We start from the raw sequence: 23958 nt of genomic DNA, 5'->3' as shown, positions 1-23958 counted from the left end.
GTATTTTTATATTTAATCTTAGTTTAGTTTCATAATTATTTCATATACTAAAATATACATCTATATTATCAGTCTAATACCTATCCTGTATTTTCTATTGCAAATCATTAGTAGACATTTTAGCCGATTTCAAAAAGAAGGAGATTTTTCTATATAGTATTAAAATATTTGCAGAATAATTACATCACAATATACAGAGGATTTTTTTCACACTTCTTATTAGTCTTTTGTTTGTAAGCCTCTTTCTTTGATTAACTTTTAAAGTGGCTGTTTAAAAAATTCTGTAATTATTATTTAGTTTTTTTTTTAAAATAAAGGTACCTAGTCATATGGCCTACGATTAACCGTGAGCTTCCATTACAAAATAAAAACAGTTATCTCTGTATTTTTTAAAATGAAAATATGAGAGATGACATGTTTTTTTGTTGTAGCTGAAGGCCACGGTAACAATACGCACAAAATTTAACTCGAACGTGATAAGTTTACCAGTAATTATCATCAAATTTAAATTAATCTATTGTAGATTTCTTCCAATTACATTCCTTGATATGTACATAACAATGTTCGTGTGAATTGTGACACAGGTGTGATTTTAATATGTAGTTCAAATGAATGGATTTTAGTGTAGCGTAGTTTGAAGGTGGTCAGTTCAATTTTATTGTACGGTACGGATGGTAATGTAGACCGCTCCCATAACTTTAAGTGTTCATTAGAATAACTATTTTAATATCAATTACTCTTCCCTCGTCGTTTGAGTATAAGGCTGTATTGTAATGGATTTTTTCTTGTATGTAACTTGTAGGTATATAGTGTACTATTGCTAAATTATTTCATAGTATTTTTATATTCATTCCAGTTTGTGTTATAGCTTCTTGGTACCAGACTGATTTTAGGTACATTTATTTTATGGTGCAATTTATTTTAGAGCGTTGTGATAATCTGTTTTAAGGTACATTATACTATACAGCAATTTATTCAGTGTTTCCTTATCCATGCTGCCTTGAATTCCATTGTTACCATCAAAGCCCCTTTATTGCGTACGGACAAATAAAAACACAATACTGATTTGTATGTATTTAATTATATTAGTACTATATTTACATCCTTAACAAATGACATTCGCACCTCAACAATCATTCTATTAACAATTGCGCATGAACGAACGTGGAAATATTTTAATTCGGTCTGTAACAAAATTATAGGTTTGCATACATTTTATGAAATAAAAAATCTGTTTTATAACTTTTACAATTTGAATCACATTTAAAAATACATACACACTGTCTATTTACTTCTATTGAAAATCAGTCTATGTGTTGGTTTGCTACATGTTGGAAGTGAATTTAAGTATTTTATAGTGCTTAGATATACAGTCAAGGATTGTTATATTAAGTGTAACAAAAGGTGTTTCAAAAAATGAATTGACACATTGCTCTTGTGATTGAATCATGAAGTAGTACTAGAACTCCACTATTATGAATTTATAATATATATATAAGAATTTTAACACAAGTATGATTTTAAATAATAAAATTAATATAATGAAAAAACATCAGCCTTACACCTGTAAGTTCTTGATGTATGCGAAATTATAAAAATGGACAACATATTATATACACATATGTATATGCAACAAAAGTCGTCGTTCTCACATCACAATATAAAAATAAAATTATTATACTACACTTACTCTAATATTCATGTTATCAAGAAATTCTAATCACAATTTTAACTAATTAACCAATCTTAAATATATAAGAGACACATTGTTATTACTATTTATTAAATCATCATAGAAATAGGGAAAGTTTAGACTATGACTTAAGGTAATATAAAAACATTCCATTTGCATATTGCAGCATAAGTTGTCAAAAAATAAAGAATTTTCTTTCTAAGATAGCATAATTAACATCATGTACATTAAAGACATGAATATAATCAATGTTTGAACGGAGAACATTAACATAAGAAATTGTTATTTCGCACAAGACGTAACAGAACACAATTTTGGATATAGACGGTATTTGGAGATTGCCAACGGCCCTGGACAGAAAGAGGCGCCACAGGTCTTTATATTATAGTCTCACATAACCCATCAAAATGCATGGTAAAATAAAAAGGCGCCATAGAAATCACGCCTGGAGCGCTAGTAGACTTACTAGGAAGGCTTCCTTTACGCGCGCTTCTTTCCACTCTTAGTAACCATAATATTGACCATAACAGAAACAGTCATTGAAATATTATTTTGAGATCAAAGATCAAAATAAGTTATCAACATACCCCAATATAGGTATGAATTTTAAGTGTGTTCAATAAATGGATTAAAAATCAAACATTTTACTGAACTCATTATCTTAATTTAATAGAAATAACTAGGAGAATGATTCTAGTCTCACGGAGCACATCACAGGTTAAACTGGGAATCAACTGCAGTCTTACAAGAGCACTACACTTGCACTGTCACACACACACTAGGAGAATCTCCGTTAACGATGGCGCCGATAAGGTCACAAACCACCGAGTCCTGTGCTCCACGTGGTCTTAGCGCCCGGATCAGGCGCTAGGCGTCGCTTCTTTTTTTGGTTCCTCCAAATTGCTCACATTCTTGACATCATCTTTTGAATCCTCATCTATCGGAAAAAAATCATACATATTAATAAATAAGAACCGAAAACTGCAAATTTTATTATAGACTGACAATATATGACATTTAAGGATATACTCTTACTGTTGGTGTCGTCCTTGTGGTGCGCGAGGTCCTTATCGAGGCGCGGCCGCTTGCGCTGCGGGGCGCGGTACGAGCGGTTGTCGCGTCGCCCACCCTCGCCCTCGTCCTCAGAGTCCGACAGCTCGCCTTCACCAGTTATGCGCTTATCCTATAACAAGACACACACAATAGTAAGACGTTTCAAATATTTCGGCAGTTCAAGGTTCCTTCCCCTCGCACTTAACGAGCCCCTACACCTATTTTTGACATAGAAACCAGAGATATTTGACATATGAAACATTAGCAAATTTTTTTTATTCATGGATTTTTATACCCGAGCACACTATTGAACTTTAGTCAATAAATAAAATTTGTTGTTTATGAAAAAAATGTCATTAATTCAAGAAATTCAAACCATACCTTTTCACTTTGAGGTAGCCTTTCATCTTTGTCTATTTTATCTTCATCTTCAGATTCATCATTGACTGCATCTTCTGGAATAGCTTGCACCTACAAATATATTTTTTAACTTTGCTATAAATATATTTATTTCATTTTCAAAACATTTAAAGTCAAAAAAATTGATTTAGTTTTTTACAATTATTTTTAACACTTTACCTGAACTCCAGGTGCATGAGGCAGCATGCGAAGATTCTCGAATAGCCTGTTCTTAATCTTTTCCAAATATTCAGGTGTGTTCTGATTGGACATGTTGCTGGGAGATATGTGCAGTTTGAAGTCTGGACCAAAGTATTCAAAGTAGTCATTGTATGGCAGCTCATTTGCTATTTCAACACCAAGTGCTACTGATGTTTCATACGTCCAACAGCGGGAGACATTGCGAATTGTGTACCTAATCATACAAATTTAAAACAACATTAGTTTGGCAGCATATACCTGATATTTATTATATCAATAACACAACACAAAATTAAGAATCTGTTGCTTAAAATATTGTAAACTCACCCTCCCCCACCAACAAGAAGGAATGGCAGGCCAAATCTCTTCACCAGTTCCACACAACGTCCATGACCACGCACCGTCAAGTTAAAGCAACCAAGTCTATCACCTAATAGATTACACATATGTTAAATTACACTTGTAGACAGTTTAAATTTAATCATCAATCAATGATCATTTAAGGTGAAATTCGACACTGAAATTTGACTACTACAACACTTGTTTTACATCATCTTTTATTTCTTAGAAACGGATGACAAAATTAGTTGAATTACTAAAATGTTTTTTTAACATTGAAAACCAACAGTAAAGATATATGATAATAAAATACCTGTAAGAGAATCCGCTCCACACTGTAGAACCACCGCACTAGGCTGGAAAGTCTCCATGACTTTTGAGATGATGGGCACAAAGATTGATTCATAGGACTCGTCATCCATGCCGTCGCGTAGAGGAATGTTTACCGCGTAGTATTTGCCCTTTCCCGCGCCAATATCCCGCAAGTCACCTAAAAACAAATTCAATGTTTTTTCTTTCTATTTGACCAACTAAAATATAACAATTAAATCTATCAATAACAAAATGCAAGTGTGTCTTGAGTTTAATTATCATCATTTTATTTATTAAACTGCTTTCCAAAAATAAAGATTACATATATCAGCAGGTGCATTCATAAAAAATCAAACATGATGTTATATGTTCATATATGAATTGTAGATGCCATTAAAGTAGCATACCTGCGCATTTAATATGAACAAGCACTAGTTTAAAATAAATTAAAATGATACTTGATTCTTAACAATGTCACAAATTAAAAGTAATACTGAAACCCATAACTATATTAATTATAAAAAAAAGATATACAGACCTGTCCCAGGGAAGTATTCTCCATATTTATGGAAAGAAACTGTCATGACACGGTCAGTTGTGTAAAAAGCCTCTTCCACTCCATCACCATGGTGCACATCAATGTCAATGTACAAGACTCTCTGGTGATACTTCAGTAGCTCCAATATACCGAGGACAATGTCATTTACATAACAAAAGCCTGACGCCTCAGATTTCTTAGCATGATGCAGTCCTCCACCCCAGTTGATACAAATTTCAGATGCCTACAAATTGTATAACATAGAATAGAATATAATATTGTATGTTTTGGCCAAAGATTTATTAATTATGCATTCATTCATTAGCTGCTTCATCTTTTTTTAAAGGTGTTTACACTCATACCTATATTTAGCCATAAAGAATAAAAAGAAATAAATTTGGGCTTAAATTACATAAAGCAGTAAGTTAAAGACTTTAAAATATGAACAGAAATGCATTATTAACCTGTTTATTTAATTTAACAGCAGCAGCCACAGATCCTCCAGCTGATAGTTGGCAGAATTCATATAGGCCATCAAACACTGGGCAATCCTCACCAACATTAACTAAAACAAACATACACAATAAAATTAGTTGAAAACAAATGTATAATAAGTATGATGACAACTGGAAATTATTTGTTCTGAAAGAAAAATTTATGTTTGTAACTAAAATATTTGAAAATGGTACCTCTTTACCACCTTTCCGGTAAACAACAGATGAGGTCTTAATTAAAGATGCATTAATAAAAGAGTAAAATAACTTACATCGTTGCATTTGTTTATTGTATTCATTCATGTTGTCAGGTCTGATTGATCGAAGGAACCGAATATAGTCATCTGAGTGAAACTTAGTCATCTCATCAGCAGTAGCTTTATGTGGGCGCTGTGTAAATAAAAAATTGTTAAGTCTAAGCTACTAATTTAATATAAGTTTTATTTTAATAAGTTATTTCAATACATACATAAATTTCCATTTTTCTGTATAACCCATAATTGAGCAGTAAATTATGTGTCATACGTATACGGTGTGGTTTCATGGGATGTCCTTGCCCATAGTAGTAATTCCCAATATCACCTAAAATAAAAAAGTTGAAAATAATTACATTAATAGTAATTTTAACTTTTTAAGCGAATGTTACTCAATTCATTTATTGGCTTGACACATTTCAGTCTGTACTTCTTTGAGTGAAAAGAGATCAACTTTCCACGGACCAATAGCAACGAAGATCGCCGTACAGACGCCATAAACTCACTTAAACCACAATCGCATAAAAAATGTAATAAGAAAATGGATGCAACAAATATGTTTATCATTTATTACTGCATGTTTTATATAAAAATTAATTAAAACAGTAAAATTAACTGATTTTGAACATTTAAATCTGAAGTAGTATCATATTTTATACTTACTGTCGTAGTAATAGCAAACCCTTTTCTTACTATGGGGTTGCATAGCCATTGTAAAAGTGTTTAAATTTTAAAATGCAATAGTAATTATTGTTATTCCTTATATTATAATGATTCAATTACCAAAGTTAAACAATAAACTTTTATTCTTTCACTTTTATAGCAGTGGCGGCGGGCGCGTTGCAATCAAACGAAAACGATGAATGAAAATGAACGAGTTGAACGTTGAATAAACAAGGAGTGAAATGAATGAGTGAACGAATGATGTTGGTATCATTTTACACAGATAAAATATGTACCAATTCGTTTTCGTAACAATTTTTCCAATTGATTTTATTTTAGTTCCCTTTTATTATTTTTATTAGACCTGAGATATAGGTCACTGCAGCGATTTTCCAAAAAATGTAAGAAAAAAAGGAAATTTAATTAATTATGCAACTTCCACAGATGTTCATGATCATTGAACAACTCATAGACTATATAGACTCCTGGACGTGGATGGACAATTTGAATGAATGAATAAAATCATTCAATTAGCTTATAAACCGACCAAATTATGTATGAAGTTAGTAGTGTCGCCACCGTCGAAAATATTTCAATCCGATTGGTAAGCTCCTATCAATGCTTGAGTTTTTCATTGTCATGGTCGTAGTTCAAATTTTTGCCACTCTACAGATAAGTTGGTAAGACAATAACACCATTCATTCCATTCACTAGGTTTGCGAAATCGATTTCGCGTCTCTATTCCATATTTAATTTTTCTCTCTCTTGTAAAAGCAGTGGTCGAGGTGAGACGTCTTCCTATACCGGATTTACTTTATGTGTTAATGTCTTATGTTTTACTATAGTTGAAAGTCAATTAATTAACTTAAATTGTTTTTTTAACGTTTTACTGCCGAGTTTCATTGTTACTAAAGTTATTTATGAAATTTCGTTCCATTTAAATAACAATATTGCGTTACTTGCAGTGCCCTGCTTCAATCAACGAGTATAACATCTGAATTTATCAAGAACATCCTGATCACAATTTGAAATCTAAAAATGTAAGTATTCCTTGTATAAGTAGTTGAATTCAATTTAATTTTTATTTTAGTACATGAGTAATGTTAATGATTTAGCTTTTCAAATTCTGCAAAATGGTTGACATTTCTGACATGATGTATCGATCGGTGTAATTCTAACTATATTTAAATGCACCAAATGTTTCATGTTCTTAATAAATTGAATGACCGCCATTTTGTATAGCCTTCGTGGATTACAAAATTAATGAATCACAGTATTTACATTCAGCGAAAATATGTTTAGAAATGGTTATTATTTAAGTACGAAAACCATTCATTTTAGTAAAACAAATTAAATAGTGCTTTTGGAAAGCATTTGCGCATGACATGATAGCGTGACATGCGCGGTGTAACCTTTTATTTCAAAGTATTGATTTTACCATCAGTCTATACGTTCTTGCATGAGTCTGTAAATGTAGTCGTGGCTGACGCCATCTTGTAAAGGGTGTATTGATTTCTAATTATTTCTGAAATACACCAATTCTAACAATTAAGACATTTATCTGAATTTGAAGCTTACCTAAAGAAAATGTAAAATATATCACATGTCTATTTTATAATTTATATAGGTAAAGTATTAATTCATGTTCGTGTTTTCTTGTGACAGGTCAGGAAACTGGAACAATAGTCGTGGCGGAAGCGGCGGTTCCAAATTTGGTAATCATGGATCAAAGTTTGGTGGTGGCGGCGGCGGTGGTGGAAGTCGATTCGGAAACTCTGGAGGTTATGGAGGAGGGAAGAAAGAATTTTCCGGTGGACAAAATATGCGACGCCCAAACTGGGATACTATGTCCTTACAACCATTTAATAAAAACTTTTACAATCCACCACCAGAAGTATTGAAAAGATCCTCATATGAAGTTGAAGAATATAGAAACAAACATGAGATTACTGTGAGTGGATTGGATATACCAAATCCTATCCAGCACTTTGAAGAAGGAAATTTTCCAGACTATGTAATGCAAAATATTTCAAACATGGGTTACAAGGAACCCACACCAATACAAGCTCAAGGTTGGCCCATAGCTATGTCTGGCCACAACTTGGTGGGGATAGCTCAGACTGGTTCAGGCAAAACCTTAGCATATATATTGCCTGCGATTGTGCATATCAACAACCAGCCCCCTATTAGGCGGGGCGATGGCCCTATTGCTTTAGTATTGGCACCAACTAGAGAGCTGGCACAACAAATTCAACAAGTTGCATGTGACTTTGGAAATGCATCATATGTACGCAACACGTGCGTATTTGGCGGCGCGCCTAAAAGGGAACAGGCTCGTGACTTAGAAAGGGGTGTAGAAATTGTTATTGCCACACCTGGTAGACTTATTGATTTCCTGGAAAAGGGAACTACAAACTTACAACGTTGCACATATCTAGTACTAGATGAAGCTGATCGCATGTTAGACATGGGTTTTGAACCCCAGATTCGTAAAATTATTGAACAGATTCGACCTGATCGTCAAACTCTTATGTGGTCAGCCACATGGCCCAAAGAGGTTAAGAAGTTAGCCGAAGACTATTTGGGTGACTACTTACAAATAAACATTGGATCTCTACAACTCTCTGCCAATCATAACATTCTACAAATTGTAGATGTTTGCCAAGAACATGAAAAGGAGAACAAGTATGTTATTTTCCTATTATTATAACTTTTTTACATTTAGTGATGATTTATGAACTAGTATGATATAAATTGATTAAAATAAACATTATCCTCTAAGAAGATCTGATAGTAAAATATCAAAATTGTTAAAAAAAAATTCTATGTTAAAATTCTAATGATGTATAACATTTTCAGGTTAAATGTTCTTTTACAAGAAATAGGCCAAAGCCAAGAACCTGGTGCCAAAACTATAATATTTGTTGAAACAAAGAGGAAAGTGGAAAATATAACAAGGAACATCAGACGGTTTGGCTGGCCAGCTGTGTGTATGCATGGTGACAAAACACAACAAGAAAGAGATGATGTTCTCTATCAGTTCAAACAGGGTCGTGCAAGCATACTTGTAGCAACTGATGTTGCTGCCAGAGGACTTGGTAAGGACTGATCATAATTGATTTTTTAAACCAATAAGTAAATATTAGGTAACCATATTAGTACTTAATATGTATTTATTAATATTGTTTGTTTATACTTTTCAGAGGCACTGGCGGAAAGTTATTGTGTTCTATCTGAGTACTCTCCCAAATTAGTGGATATGTTACTGCTGATTTGTAGATGACTTAGTGTGCAGTGGTTTAACTAGAGAATGCAATAACTCGTCATGTAATGGTGCCTCAAAAGTGCCTTTCACTATGATGGACCCACGGCCGGAAGCTTGATGGTATGTCCGTGAATGCGGATACACTTGAGAGTATTGGAAAACCTGGTGATGCACTACATATTAGATGAATATTTTAATAATCAGACATAGAACTACTGGTGCATCGTTGAAAAACTTGACCACAGGTTGAGATGATTGCAAAAGGTCAAGGGTTTTCTATTTCGGCCACAATGGAGATTGGAAGGGGCAATCAAGTATATGTGAAAACAAATTGATTATAACGCCCTTACAAGACTCCAGGGTTTTCTCAGTGAGAGGCAAATGTCTTTTATTTGTTGTGTAACTCATTCATGTAAGTAATACTGCTATGAGTTACATTTGGTAATATCTGTAAACCCTTTGTTTTTTTTTTTTATGTATCAATATTGGAAATGGCATTAACTAAATTTTCTGGATTATAGATGTGGATGGTATCAAATATGTTATAAACTTTGACTATCCCAACTCTTCGGAAGATTACATTCACCGGATAGGTAGAACAGGGCGTTCAAAATCAAAAGGAACATCATATGCCTTCTTCACACCTTCAAATTCACGTCAAGCTAAAGACCTTGTAAATGTATTACAAGAAGCAAATCAGGTAATTAATTATTAATTATATTTGGATTGTAAAATTGATTTATGTACTTCCTCATACCTTTGGCATGGGTACGTTCTTCAATAGCGTGACATGAATGCAAGTATGAGGTACATCAATACAACTTCATGCCTTCGGTGTCCATGTTAAACACATGCCTGGATCCCATCCTCAAAAGTTGTAACATATGTATTTACCAAAGTGCACATATTTACCATGATTTAGTCATGTTTCGTAAATGAATAAAGAAAAATAATTAGTTAAAAAGAAAAAATAAGTACTGTAATATGACAATATACATGATACTAATGTAAATATAATTTTCAGACTATCAGCCCGCAACTACAGACGATGGCAGACCGATGTGGCGGTGGCGGCGGCGGATGGAACAGAAGCCGGTACGGCGGTGGGCGCGGAGGCGGCGGCGGCTCCTTCAGACGTGGAACCAGTTTCGGCAGGAGCAATGGCCAAGGAAGCGGCGGACACAAGCGATTTAATGAATACTAACTTATCTCTATTTTTAAGTAGCAAATCCTCTTAGGAATATGAATGAATACACCGTGTAAATGTACAAGATTGTAGATTGTGACATCCCCTCTCCTAGTAAAACTATTATTGTATTCTATAGGTGTCTAAATTTGATTCTTTCATATACATCTGTTCTGGCTAGATAAACAATACATTGAGTAAATGAACATGAGTGTTTGACATTAAGTTATTTTTAGGCGGTATTATTTTTTCTGTGATATCTTAAATGAGGATAAGCTTGTGTTGCTGTCTCTTCATGCCCTAACCTTCAATTTGTAAATGTTGAAGTGCACGTGCCCCCGCCTTCTTTTGGGGGAAGTACCAAATATAATAACATCATTCCACTTTGTTCTTTTGATCTGGTGAAAAATAATAATAAAATAAAAATAATATGTCAAGTCTTTTTTAATTATTTCTTACCTTTTAGAATGTATAAAAATGCAGCAGTGAAATATGCTCATAGAACTTGCAATCGATCATTTCCTGATTTTTTTAATTACAATTAAAATAGTTTCCTTGGTATTCCTGTTTTATTCTACAAAACTACATAAAGAAAACCAAAAATTTTGATTCAAACAAGATTTTTTTTAATTGGATAGCTAACTTATAAATGTGAAAGTCTGATGGCTGTTTGTTGGAAGGTATCCCGGCACGGCTTAACGAATCTCTAAAAATTTCTACCGATGTAGAACATAGTCTGAAAGAACACGGGCACACAACACAAACTTATTAAACCTTTCGGTGCCACGGTTTTGTATACGGGACAAGCAAAGAAAGCTGTGGGCCACAGTCTTCTATATAAGACCAAAAACATGTCCTAGCCTAACCTAATCTAATTCCGCGCGGACGGGAGCAGCGGGCGATAACTAGTAACTAATAACTGAAAAGTAATAACCTAAATTATATTACTTGTTTGATTAATTTTATTGTAAGACCGATTCTAGAGACTTGTCAAAATTATTAGGAAGGCACTCGGTCTTGTAGTAAAAGCCCGGACGATTCCGCACGGGAACAGCTAGTTTATACAATATACAGAGATATAGGAGTAAAAGAATTAATTTTTAACGTTTTTTCGTTGTCCTCTCCTTGGAAAACGAAAAACATCGTTGGCAGGAGAAAAATAACCGTACTTTGATAAAAGCCAAATAAAAGCAAACATTCAGTTCACTCACAAACTCTGTGGCAAAATCCTGTGTCTATGGCAAAAGCACAAGTGTCAAGCACAGGCAAATGAGAACGAAGTTTGAGGTTATAATAATATGAAATTATAGTCGATATGGCCTTAAATATATTACCCGTGATGTTTTTAAGACGCAATGGGATTAAATCGTAAGTAAATACAGTAATATCGCTATTTAATAAAACAGTTAAAATTCATAATTTATATTATAATTTAATTTAATTGCAGATTGTGCCAAAGTGCTAAATATTTACAAAAACTTCAAGAAAACCAATTATATGCGGTAAAAAACGAAATAAGATTATATTCAAATAAAAACGTGAAAAATTATATTGGCACTTTACAAACTAAAAATATATTACATGAAAAAAAATATTATTCCGTAAAAACAGCGCAGCAGGATCTTGATTATTACAATGAACATAACATAACTATTATTGGAGATAATGTCCCTAGCCCATATCGTGACATCGAAAACTGCGACTTTCCTGATTATATAAAAACATTTTTGAAAAAGCAAGGCCTTGTCAAGCCAACGATAATTCAATCACAGGGATGGCCAGTAGCATTAAGTGGCAAAAATCTCGTTGGTATAGCGCAAACCGGTACTGGTAAGACATTGGCTTACCTTTTGCCAGCTGTTGTGCACATCAAAGAAAAACAGGGTAGAAGAAGTAAAGGCCCAAGAGTGTTGGTACTTGCACCCACAAGAGAACTCGCAAGACAAATAGAGGAGGTTGCTAAAGAGTTTGAAACTTTGCTGAATGTCCGTTGCTTGTGTATACATGGAGGGGCAAATAGAGGACCACAGGCAGCAGCACTGAAGGAGGGTGTGGATATTTTAATAGCCACACCTGGAAGATTGAATGATTTCATTAATAGTAAAACAACAACATTAACCCGATGCACATATGTTGTTTTAGACGAGGCAGATAGAATGTTGGATATGGGCTTTGAGCCACAGATACGTGAAGCACTAGAAGAGGTGCCTCATGAAAGGCAGATTCTTATGTTCTCGGCAACTTGGCCTAAGGAAGTTGAACACTTAGCTAAAGATTATTTGGGAGAGTTTATACAGGTTAACGTTGGATCCACAGAGCTATCAGCAAACCACAACATACAACAGAATTTTCATATTTGTGAACAGGATGAGAAAATGGAAAAGTAAGTTGATCATTCTATACTTTATTTTAGATATCAATACTTCTGAACAAAAGTTTAGTCTTATATTTATTGTATAGTATGTTGATTTTTGTTCACTTTGACAATTTTAGGTTCAAGGAAATCATGCATGATATATCGAGCCAAGGATTGGGGAAAGTTTTAGTATTTACCAATACTAAAAGATTTGTGGATACTTTAGCGTTGACGCTGAGAAGAAATGGTTGGCCCGCTGTTGGTATCCATGGTGACAAGACACAGAATCAAAGAGATGCAATCATTAACAGATTCAAGAGTGGGAACACAAACATACTTGTTGCCACTGATGTTGCTGCAAGAGGTCTAGGTAAGTTACATTTTTAACTATTTAAAATCTAATTAGTGGTGGAAATGTCTTTAAGTATAATTTCTTATCTTATTTTTCAGATGTTGATGGGGTAACACATGTGATTAACTACGATTTTCCGAATACTTCGGAAGACTACATCCATAGAATTGGTAGAACCGGCCGCTTGCAGAATAAAGGAGTTTCACACACCATACTCACAGAAGATGATGCAAGGCATGCTAAAAGCTTGATTCCTGTACTCAGAGAAGCTAATCAGGTAAACAAAAGGATTGATAATGTTACTATTTTATTTCCTTTCATAAATAATTTCTGTAATCATCATAACAAATATGTAAGATCTGGTTTATGTGTGATTGTATTAATTTATAGTTTAATTTAACACATTACAGGTTGTTCCGCGTGAATTAGAAGATATGGCAAGAAGTTATAATGTAACAAAACAAAAGGAATATCAAAGCAAATATAACACAAAACGGAGTTACGGATTTAACCCTAACAAGAGGAATAATTTCCGAAGTCGCAACAGTTATAATAGATATAACCGTTATTAAATATTCGTAGTTGAATTATAGTTGTCACAGGCTGTGTAGTATTATAATTTTTCCATAGTGCTTTATTCATGTATGTATATAGATTTTCCAAATAATTAAAGTACAACTAATAAAACTAATACGCATTTTGTTTTTAACGAGTCTTTAATAGTAGACCTAACAGGCTTGGCTGTACATCCTGCTCACTTTTTATTTGACTTTAATTTTTATTAAAAAAAACGAACATTTTTGCATAAGCTATGGCTGCAACAATAAGAAGCGGTTTCCATGGTAACCGTATGACAGTTATAAGTTACAACTCGTTTTGGAGTTAAATATTTAAATACACCCTATTATGAACATTCAAAAATGGCATTACCTGAGCTCGATACAAGATCTGTTTTAGATACTGTCGAGGAGAACTTTACAAGACTCGGATTGGTTCGTGTTTCAAAACTACTTTTATAATATAAGTGTATTTGTATTTCTGCAAAGCACAAATAGTAAGGTACTGGAGAAGGTAAATAACACAAGGGACACAATAATTACAATTGAGATAAAGTCTTCTAAATTGTATTGTTTAAAAGACTCGCAAATGTTATTGTGTTGAAAGAAGATCCTTGTATTAATTAAAAAAAAAAAGATGATTGTTTACTGCATTATAGTAGTCTGAACTAATTTTATGTTTTTTATTTATTAGAAAACGTATGCAATTCGTATGATATACGCTGGAGAACATCTTGTAAAAAAGGATGAACTTATACATATGTTTTCTAAGACTGTGAACGACGTCAATTCCAGTTACTGTGAGATTCATGTCACTGGCTTGCTATTGGTCTATGACAGTTTTTTTGTCCACGTTATAGAGGTTAGAGATTAATATGTACCTTATTACATTTTTTTGTTTTTTTTTTGTAAATTTTTGTAATTTGTAACTTTTTTAAACTTAGTTGCCTAAGTGTTCTTGTAATTGAGTTTGCTTTTAAATTGAAATTTAATAAAAAAAATTGCAGCTATAGTAATATTTCTTTAGCCATATATATCTAAGTTAATATAAGTTTAGGTGTCTGTTGTTTGAACTAAATGAAATAAAAACGTAAAGTGTTTTAAAAGGGATCCGAAGACACAGTTCATCGTCAGATAAGATTTCTGTTCAACCTTGAAGCTCAAATGTGTAAGGAAAAGGCTAAAAATGAAGCTGTAGAAGCGGTTGCTCAAGAAAAAACTACAGAAGGCAATATCGAAGGAAATGCGGAGAAAGAATGCAGGATCTTTAGGAGATTAAAGACTATAATGGTTTATCATTCTATGCAAACGGTAAGATCTAATATTTAGACTCCTTTAAACTCTGAAATGATGTACCTAGAGTGATTAATTCATTTATGTTCTTAATTCGGTCATGTATCATGTTATTGTATGTGTGTAGTAGTTTGTTTTGTTCTTAGCTTATGTTTAGCGGCTGGCGAGCTTTTACTGCCCGTCCCCCGTCTCTTGTCGGAAACCTGGACGTTTATGGCCCCATAGCCGAACACATGGAGCAATTGAGGATATTTCTCGATAAAATGAGTAAACTCTGTGATCTAGCACAGCATGAACACCATGTAAGAAATACTCAGTTATAAATACGATTGTTTTTAAATGTTTTTGTTACGTTTAAATTATTTCTATTTGTAGTTATCATTCGAAGGCTTGAGTGCGGTGGATCCGAAGATAGAGACTTTGCCAGAAGTGACACTTTTGGACTTTTTGCTGGAATCGAGGTATATCCTTGATCTGCGTCGCACCGCACATATGCATAGGAGAGTTGATGACTACGTTTTCTATTTTGGTAAATTCTATTATTTTTTGACTGATTTCTTAAACAAAATAAACTACTTCCTATTCGAACTTAAAATCATCTAACATTACGTAATGGTTTAATTTTAGAAAATGTGTGGCCGTTACCAACTCATTTCACCCCACGGTTTCTGTATAAATTGAAGATAGATGATTCATTCGTTGAGCCACTTCCAGTCATGCCATGGGAGAAAGTAAAGAAAGACGTCGACGATGAAGGCAGGGAAACAGAAAGGGACGAAGATCAAACTGATACTTCGGATAGTGACTAATACTCGCTAGTACTATAATTGTTTAAATCTGTGTATTAAGTTCTAGTAATTTTTTTATTAATTTTTTAACGGTACGATCAAATTTAATTATGAAAGTTAACTCATCAGAAGTTTATTAAAGTAAAAATTCCATATTAAAAGGTTTTCTGTACGTATTTATTTTTATTTACATGATTCAATTAGGCGTTGAAAATATTTTAAGTAAACAATACTTCAGTGAATATTTGTTGCTATGGTTATATTGAACTAACTTCTTGCTTTTATTACAATCAACTGCATTCGAAACGGTTGTGGCGATGGATAAAAAAGTTTTGTTGAAAAGAATATCAAAAAAGTCAGGTATTAAGCTCCCTCCAATAGAAGATCAAAATGACAATCAAATTAAGACAATTATAGACGTAGATCCAGACTTTTATACTTTAGTAGACGGAAGACCGATTCGACCTGATACTTCAATTCGTAAGTATAAGAAATATATCAAAGATGTTGCATTAAAAAGAACATTTCATGGTTTCCTCTTAGATGAAATATTGCGCATAGATAAAGATATTAAAACAGAGAGAAAAATATACGAAACTGCATCGAAACATTTTAGTGAATGTCAAGAAAGTTTTAATAAATTTTTAGCGGATGATAACAATAAGACTATTGTTGTAATGAAAAAATCTGATAATTTGGATAAGGAGTTAGCAAATCAAATAGAAGAACACAAAAAAGCGAATTACGAATTAGCATCTCTCAGATCTAAGTTGCAATACATTGATGAGACATTGCAAATTTTAATTTCGTTTCAAAAATTTTTATATAACGCTGCTCCAGTATTATGGCAAGATAATAATAAATTAAATTTAGTAACGAGTAATTTGGATATTTTCACTTTGGATTCAGATATATTTTGTGAAATTAATGTGAACTCAGTGATAGAAAAATTGAGAGAACTGCCCCCAGCTGTACTGTATTTTGAAAAACCAGCACAAATTCTAATTATTTTTCAATCGCTAGAGCAGCAAAATTTAAATTACCTTTTAAAAACAGTAGAACTACGTTCGGAAAAGAATAGATTTTTAAAATCAGCCAGCCTTCTTGAAGATTTACTTCGAAATGAGTTGGATTTCATACAAGAACAGGTAACCTTGTTAATTTAATATTGTTGCCCTAGGTTTCTACCTCCGACCAGGTATAGAGACACATTGTCAGTTTTTTTTAAGAATGTGAGAGATGATTGTCTTGTTGTAGAGGTGTTTTTTTAAGCCATGAAAGGTCACGCTTAATGCTTTAGTGTTGTGTATATTTACGTTTTGTTTTTTACAGATGCATTCAGTTCAAAAAGCTATTGAAGAGGATGAAAAGAGAGAAAAAGAATTGAAAGAAGAATTTTACAATATCTTGAATGACAAGATAAAGTATTTGATATGCTCAGAAAGTGTATTAAAAATTTCTAATTACGTAGAGTTTGCTTACGAACAACTAATTGGTCCAAACGAGACTCACCTGAGCACTTTGGACCAGGTTCTTGCGTTAGAACAAGAATATAACTCCGTAATGTTGGAACTATCTGCCTTCGATTTAAATGAAGTCAAGTCTATTGAAAAAATAATCTACGATGACGGAGCCAGGGAAATAAAGCAAGCGAAAGAAGCTGCTAAGATATTAAAAGATGTTGATAAATTAACTAAGAGATTGAAAATATCTTATAATCTTAAGAATAATTTGTGAAACTTATAGCATTTTTCTTAGATGTATTACTTAATAGTACAGCAGTTAATAAAATGCTTAATGAGAATGATGTTCTTTTGTTTCTATCTTTTGATCTTTCTATGTTTCGATTGTTATTTTGTTTTTAATCTGTGTTTTATTTTTCATTCAGGATGTAGATTTACCATGAGAAATCTCCACTAAGGATATGCTTAAATACCCATTAAAAACTCTGAGTGCGACAGTAAAGATAATACATATGTAAACTTATTAAAAAGTGTGCAGTGTCGAATAAGATTTTAATTTTTTAGATGTTTTGTTCTAGACTGACATTGACACTGGCAGACGCCGCAAAGAATTTAAGTGACATTGATATTTTTCCATACCATATTTCGTGTATATTTAATTATTTTGTAATATTATTTATATAATGTCGTGCCTACATAAAGAGCGAAAACCCATGGTTCCTTTAAAAACTTTAGATATAATTTTTAGAAGAAGATATGTACCGAATACTCAGCATTATTTCACCGACCGTCGTCACGCAGTACGCAAAGATGAAGGGAAAAGAAAAGCGGAGCCATTCCGAATACCAAGATCTGAGAAACTTCTATCATATATCAAATACAGCGACCAGCAGGAAAAGAATTATATGAGGAAAAGATTAACTCAACCTCTACATATGAAAGACAATTTACGAATGGCTGCTACGAGAGATATTTCAGAACGACTCTTTATCGAAGAAACCAGTGATAGTGTAAGAGCAGTTGTAGAAATTCATCCAGAATTTTATTCAGTCATCGAAGGTCGCCCACTGCGTTGTTTTGATGATATAAAAGTGTATATTAACAATATACGTAGTTACGCTATGGATCGACAGCAGATTGGTTACAGACGAGATTTAATACTAAATATCGATAAAAGTATTATGGAGGAATCCACGGAGCATAACAAAATTGTAGAGAACTTGAAGCGTCATATACAAAATTTCCAAAAATTTCTAACAGAAGACTACAAAAAGGCATGTCAGAAAGTTTCAAAAGCAGAAAAACTTTACAGCGAATTGGTCGCCAAAAATTCTCAATTTTTAAGTTATGTTTCAACTTTAACCCTTCTGAATAACATTATTTTTAAACTAGACGCAATTAGAGGTGTTTTGAAGATTTACAGACGATTTTTGTTGTTTGTTGCTCCTCTTTCGTGGCGGCAAATTTATGACGAGACATTAAGGGACAGAGTACGTTCCATCCAGTTTGAATCTGGACAATTTGCTACAGATAATGACCTAGTGGATACTTTGGATATCGACAAAATTATTGAATCCGCAAAAATTGAATTTAAAAATCCTCTACCAGCGCACATGTATTTTAAGACGCCTGAACAAATGATGTACTTATTTCGTACTATGGAATTACAGAGTAGAGAATATTTAATCCAGCTATCCAAAACGAATGTACCATTTCGTTTGTTACAAGAACGAATTAAGCAATTAAAACAAGCAACGAAACACGAACTTGATTACTTTCAATTTTATATTGATAGTATTAATTATGAAATAGAGCGAGAAAATCACAATGAACAACTTCTACAAGAAAAATTCTTCCGTATTTTAAACGATACATTTTACGAAAGTGTCGCCAGTCCTGACACTTTGAAGCTTAAAATTTGCATCGAATACGTTTACGAACAAATTTTTGGTAAATGTGAAGAAGGCCACCAAAGTCTACACGATCCAATGAAGATTTTGGAGGTGATGTATGAAGATTATAATCTGCGGTTAGATGCTTTAGACTTTAAAATTGTCAATCAAGCGAGAAATGACTTCTTTTCACAAGATCTAAAGACAATGATGAACGCTTACAAGGCACAGCGAGAACTGAGAGCATTCCGAGAAATGACGAATGCTATGAATAAAGCATTTTTACCTCCTGCAAAATTTTCAAGACCTCCATCAGTAAAAAGTGTTTTAATAAAAGCTAAAAAGAAGCACGCCAGTACAAGAAAGTCTATTGTAGAGGAAGAAGACGAAGTGAAGTCAAAACATAAATTAACAGCTGACGAAAAAGAGGGTTTAATATTTTTTACAGAGTGGTGTGAAGGATTGGATCCAACACCTTTTCTAAAAGAGTATAATGAATTTGTACGACCCGTTTTTAGAAAAACTCCTAAATTATCAGATTAAATATGTATTTGTTTCTTTTTACTTAACATATGGTATTAAACATTTACAGCATTTTAAGTTTTTGTTTAAGATCTCGTTGGCTTTTTGTCATATTTTGTTATTTGAATACATTGTATATGTCGTATTTAATTTTTTAACATTATAAAATGGATAAAGATACACATTCTGTTATCATAAACGTATCTAAACAAAGAAGATTTTCAACGGAGGAAAAAAAGGAGAAAATCAAAAACTTTTCAACCGTAACTCCAAAAAGGACACACAATCGAATAATATCGAAACCGTCAGAAGCAACCTTGAAAGTATACGCCATACCCGAAAATAAGCCACTACCTGTTTTGCAACTTAAAAACGATTGCACCTTACTTTCTTATAAGTTTTATTCAAAAATACAAGACTATCATAGACAAAGGAAACAATTTTCAATACCTATTCATAAAAAACATAAAATCCTAAGCACTGATTACCGGCAACGATTACATGTTGAAGCTTCAACTGAAAAAATAAAGACCATTTTAGATGTTGATGAAGATTTTTATAATTGTATCAACGGACGTATATTTAAACATGAACAGGGTGCACAGTACAAATCCTTGAAGATAAATTTTAACAAAAAACTACATATAAAGCAGCAAGTTGGTCATGTAAGAGACTGCGCTTTGAACATAGAGCTAAATCAGAAAAAGGAGTTAGAAATCTACAACAATGCTTTACGTCAAGTAACAGATCAAGCGAAGTATTTTGACCAATTCATTTCGGAAGATTACAGGAAGTCTATGATGTTGTTGGAACAAGGCGATAAATTAATTTCAGAAGTTGATAAAATTAAAACTGAGCTAGAGAATTTGGCTGGAGAAACATTTTTTATTACTTCTAAACTTATTGGATTGGATTATAGGTACGGTTTGCTGCAAAAGTATGGAAGATTTTTATATTATTTATCACCTCCGTCCTGGAGAGCTGGTAACAGAGATTTTGCGAGATCAGTAGAAATCGAGGCAAAGGGTTTTGACTTAGGAGTTTCTAGCGAAGAAGATACTTTTACAGTGATTTATGAAAAATTACGTAAAGAATGTTCTAAGTTTGTTAAACCGGCGTTGTATTTCACTGAACCTAAAGATTTAATGGACGTGTTCGAAAGAATCGAACAACAACAACTGAATCACTTCACCCATGTATCTCATTTTTCTCCTTACACGAAGATGTTAAACGAAAGTATTAAACTTTTAGAAGATAACGTTGCTGAAGAGAGTGTGCTAGTGTCTGAAACAATAACGTATTTTAAAGAGCTTGTAGAGTTTAGTGAACAAAGATGTTTATTTTTGGAAGAGAAATTTTTCAAAATTTTACATGGTTTATTTTATGAAAGTGTTGGAACAAAAGATGTTTTAAAGTTGTTTTTCCATCTCGAGTTTTGTTATGAGAAAGTTTATGCAGAGAAACCTATCAATAAAGATATGATAGCTGTTGCGGAATCTTTGGAGGCTTTTTACTTGGATTATTCGAAGCGATTAGATGCACTGCGAAGTGATACTGTTGATCGCGCGGTAAATATTTGTTTAGAAACAGAAAGGAGACAAGCTAGAAATGCTATTAAAGCAGCGAAAGAGTTGAAACTTTTCAATCTATTGGAGAGGAACTTGCTTCGAGCGCATGGATTGCCACCAAAAATTACTCCTCCCGTTTTACCTATGACAACAACCAAACAGGCGAAAATAACTTCGAAACCACGACGAAATTGTAAAGAATAGTAACTGAGGTTTTACGTATAACATTATTTTGAGGGTTTTAATATCTATTTTAAAATGTATCTGGAAAACTGGGTTTGTATGTTTGAAATACTAGCAAAAGTTACTTACCATTTTTAGTCTACATTAGATTATTAGAGATGCTCTATTCAATGCCATTTTTAATATTTTAAATAAGAACTTTAATACTAAACACTTGGTACTTTCAATAGTCAGAATATTAACGTTAGGTGAGGGTAATGAATAACTTGAAAAATAAATATTGAAAACAGAATTTATTACGGGGAATCAGTTTCAAAACCATTCATGATGATATAAAAAACAATATAATAATTTATTTTTGCTTGCTTCTTGTGTGCTTTTAATTAAACAATATCTTTTTTTTATTAACAAAATGTACATAACCTAGTTCATAATATAAATGTTTGGTTTCTTGGTATTGACAAATAACTACATGCAATTTACATATTTACAAGGTGAGTAACATAAACTCTGGTAAAAGCTTTTTATTATTACATATACCTTAACATCTATCACTATATCTCTATGAGTAAATAAATAATAAAACGTTCTCAATAAATAAGAAAACAAAGGCATAATTCTTGCAAATTTCTTCCAATAAAATTAAAGCTTTTATGTGATTTTTATAGCCTGTTTAAAATTAAGACATGCGCAATAATTATTTTAAAATATGGTTCCTTTTTCAATTTTTATTAAAACGATCATACGCATAAGCTTAACACATGGACGTTTTTTAAATGTCTGTATTTAGGTGTTATAAACGTTGATTTTCACTGCTGATACATTCATACTAATATTGTTACGTTTTTTAGGTTGAATGACCGATATATTTTGTTTTAATTCGAATGTTCTAGGAGTGGAAACCAAGCTTTAATACACATGTCAAATTATACAACAAATGACAAAAATTATGCCAAATACCTTTGCCTCTTTTATGTATTCAAGTAAATAAATTTAATTATGATATGTAAATAATAGCTTGTATAGGATGTATGTTTTATAAGGGGGTATTAATATCGATTACATAATATGTGAACTATATCGTATAATTTCACTAGTACAAATAAATATTGTGCTTCTTGAAACCAAATCTTTATATTTGCAGTCAAAACTATGTATATAACAGACATGGTTAAGGATATTTGTTGTCATTGGTTGCACCTTGACTATATGATCATATTGAAACAATTATTATATGAAACAAAATTTGACACAAAAATATCTCAATGCAGTTAAAAAGATACATAGCAACTAGAACACAGGTTGGTTGAAAACGCTAGACGTTCTACACAACTATTACTATAAACAATAAGCAAAACACGTAAATACATAAACATTATAACATGATATCTTGTTAACCTAATGGTCCCACAATCGTGAGCCACGCAGCAGGTCTGAAATAAATGATGACTCCAATGCTTAATTACATGCCGTTCAGGAAACTACATCATTCATTCAATTCATTTGTAAAGCCAAATGTTTTGTAAAATTCAACTAAAAACCTTTATTGTTTTATCCATCATCTATCTAGCTATTTTCAAAAGAAAATGACTAGCCGTTAATTTTAATTTTTATCAAAATATTAGTTTCCTTCAAAATGTTCAATACAACTTGAGCAACATTATGATGGAATATTTTCATAAGACGTTTTACATCTATAGTAAAAACAATATTTGGTGTTTCATCCGTTGTTCACTACTGACATCTTTATAAACATCGGTAGCGGGATTTTACGATAGTTCTTATAACTCGCACTGATATTTGACAACATGTCAACCGTACTTATTGATTGTCTATGCTTGTCGTTTATCTGACTCGTTTCTTCTGTAACTTCGCTAACTTTCTTCTCTTGAGTATCATTTCATACAATGCTTCAAGTCCCTCGTGGAGGCCTTCCCCCGTGATGGCACATGCGGGCTGCACGTGCCACGCGTGAGCGTCGCGCGACCCGTGCGGCGACGACACTAGTTCGTGCAGACCCAGCAGCTTCTCCAGTTCCCTGGGTTCCTTCGCCCCGGGCAAGTCCTGTTTATTTGCAAGGACGAGTATCGGAACCCCGGCGTTATCTGGCGATTTCGCCGTTCGAATGAGTTCCATTTTCGCCTCCTCCATTCGCTCTACGTCGACAGAGTCCAATACAAATATAATGCCGTCCGTACATCGCGTGTATGATTTCCAAAGCGGCCTGAGTTTTTCTTGTCCACCGACGTCCCACACGAGAAAATTAACACCTTTCGATTTGCCTATCGTTCCTTTCACTTTTTCACAATTGAAACCGATAGTGGGGACGGTGTTAAGGTACTGGTCGAACTTCAGGCGGTAGAGCGCGGTAGTCTTGCCAGCGGAGTCGAGGCCGAGCATGACGACGTGCAGCGTGCCCTGCGCTGAGGGCAGTGCGTCGAGCAGGCTCGAGTTCTTGCCCATGTTTGCACCCATGCTGTGTTGCCGCGGCGGCTATCTGACGCTCTCGTCTAATAGCATCCCGAGCATCACACCAACACCTGAAAACACAAATAACATTCACTTAGAACAAATAAATTTAACAAAC

General features: G+C 33.2%; 7 protein-coding genes across 10 annotated transcripts in view; 5 read left to right on the top strand and 2 right to left on the bottom strand.

Annotated features, from left to right (window-relative positions):
* Positions 1-1062: 1062 nt before the first annotated feature.
* HDAC1 (histone deacetylase 1) lies at positions 1063-6155 on the bottom strand. Its single transcript, XM_013316791.1, has 11 exons — positions 5947-6155; positions 5499-5611; positions 5302-5419; positions 5000-5100; positions 4536-4779; positions 3999-4175; positions 3674-3776; positions 3326-3560; positions 3128-3217; positions 2729-2876; positions 1063-2630 (listed from the first exon to the last, which is right to left on the bottom strand). The coding sequence occupies exons 1-11, from the start codon at positions 5993-5995 to the stop codon at positions 2554-2556; spliced, it is 1455 nt and encodes a 484-aa protein (XP_013172245.1). The 5' UTR covers positions 5996-6155; the 3' UTR covers positions 1063-2553.
* Positions 6156-6699: 544 nt separating this feature from the next.
* Positions 6700-10835, top strand: Rm62 (ATP-dependent RNA helicase Rm62). 3 transcript variants are annotated; one of them, XM_013316900.1, is made up of 6 exons: positions 6703-6731; positions 6912-6986; positions 7612-8631; positions 8806-9044; positions 9733-9911; positions 10236-10835. In XM_013316900.1, coding segments are annotated over exons 2-6 (1620 nt in total). In that variant the 5' UTR covers positions 6703-6731; positions 6912-6984; the 3' UTR covers positions 10416-10835.
* A 779-nt stretch (positions 10836-11614) lies between these two features.
* LOC106121462 (ATP-dependent RNA helicase p62) lies at positions 11615-13796 on the top strand. Its single transcript, XM_013317145.1, has 5 exons — positions 11615-11765; positions 11845-12780; positions 12891-13123; positions 13204-13382; positions 13516-13796. Exons 1-5 carry the CDS (start codon positions 11713-11715, stop codon positions 13675-13677), a joined length of 1563 nt encoding a protein of 520 aa, XP_013172599.1. The 5' UTR covers positions 11615-11712; the 3' UTR covers positions 13678-13796.
* An 85-nt stretch (positions 13797-13881) lies between these two features.
* Positions 13882-15841, top strand: LOC106121463 (uncharacterized protein C7orf62 homolog). 2 transcript variants are annotated; one of them, XM_013317146.1, is made up of 6 exons: positions 13882-14097; positions 14357-14524; positions 14770-14973; positions 15102-15257; positions 15331-15484; positions 15583-15841. In XM_013317146.1, exons 1-6 carry the CDS (start codon positions 14026-14028, stop codon positions 15762-15764), a joined length of 936 nt encoding a protein of 311 aa, XP_013172600.1. In that variant the 5' UTR covers positions 13882-14025; the 3' UTR covers positions 15765-15841. The 2 variants fall into 2 exon arrangements, with proteins under 2 accessions (XP_013172600.1, XP_013172601.1); XM_013317147.1 differs by lacking the exon at positions 14357-14524.
* Positions 15842-15972: 131 nt separating this feature from the next.
* Positions 15973-19692, top strand: LOC106120955 (uncharacterized). The gene is made up of 3 exons (XM_013316425.1): positions 15973-16891; positions 17076-17423; positions 17866-19692. The coding sequence occupies exons 1-3, from the start codon at positions 16061-16063 to the stop codon at positions 19639-19641; spliced, it is 2955 nt and encodes a 984-aa protein (XP_013171879.1). The 5' UTR covers positions 15973-16060; the 3' UTR covers positions 19642-19692.
* Positions 19693-19743: 51 nt separating this feature from the next.
* On the top strand, positions 19744-21502 carry LOC106121344 (uncharacterized). The gene has a single exon (XM_013316974.1). It carries the CDS (start codon positions 19788-19790, stop codon positions 21390-21392), a length of 1605 nt encoding a protein of 534 aa, XP_013172428.1. The 5' UTR covers positions 19744-19787; the 3' UTR covers positions 21393-21502.
* A 147-nt stretch (positions 21503-21649) lies between these two features.
* Arl4 (ADP ribosylation factor-like 4) overlaps positions 21650-23958 on the bottom strand; it is a 41857-nt gene continuing 39548 nt past the window's right edge. The window contains exon 4 of the mRNA XM_013316975.1: positions 21650-23911. Within this exon, the coding sequence (XP_013172429.1) occupies positions 23217-23846 (630 nt within the window). The 5' untranslated portion in view covers positions 23847-23911 and the 3' untranslated portion in view covers positions 21650-23216. The remainder of the gene's footprint in view (positions 23912-23958) is intronic.

The sequence above is a fragment of the Papilio xuthus genome, unplaced genomic scaffold (assembly GCF_000836235.2).
Source record: "Papilio xuthus unplaced genomic scaffold, Pxut_1.1 DF826945.1, whole genome shotgun sequence".
Taxonomy (NCBI): Eukaryota; Metazoa; Arthropoda; class Insecta; order Lepidoptera; family Papilionidae; genus Papilio; species Papilio xuthus.
Note: the sequence above shows the minus strand (reverse complement) of the source record. Positions and strands in the feature narration are given on the sequence as shown.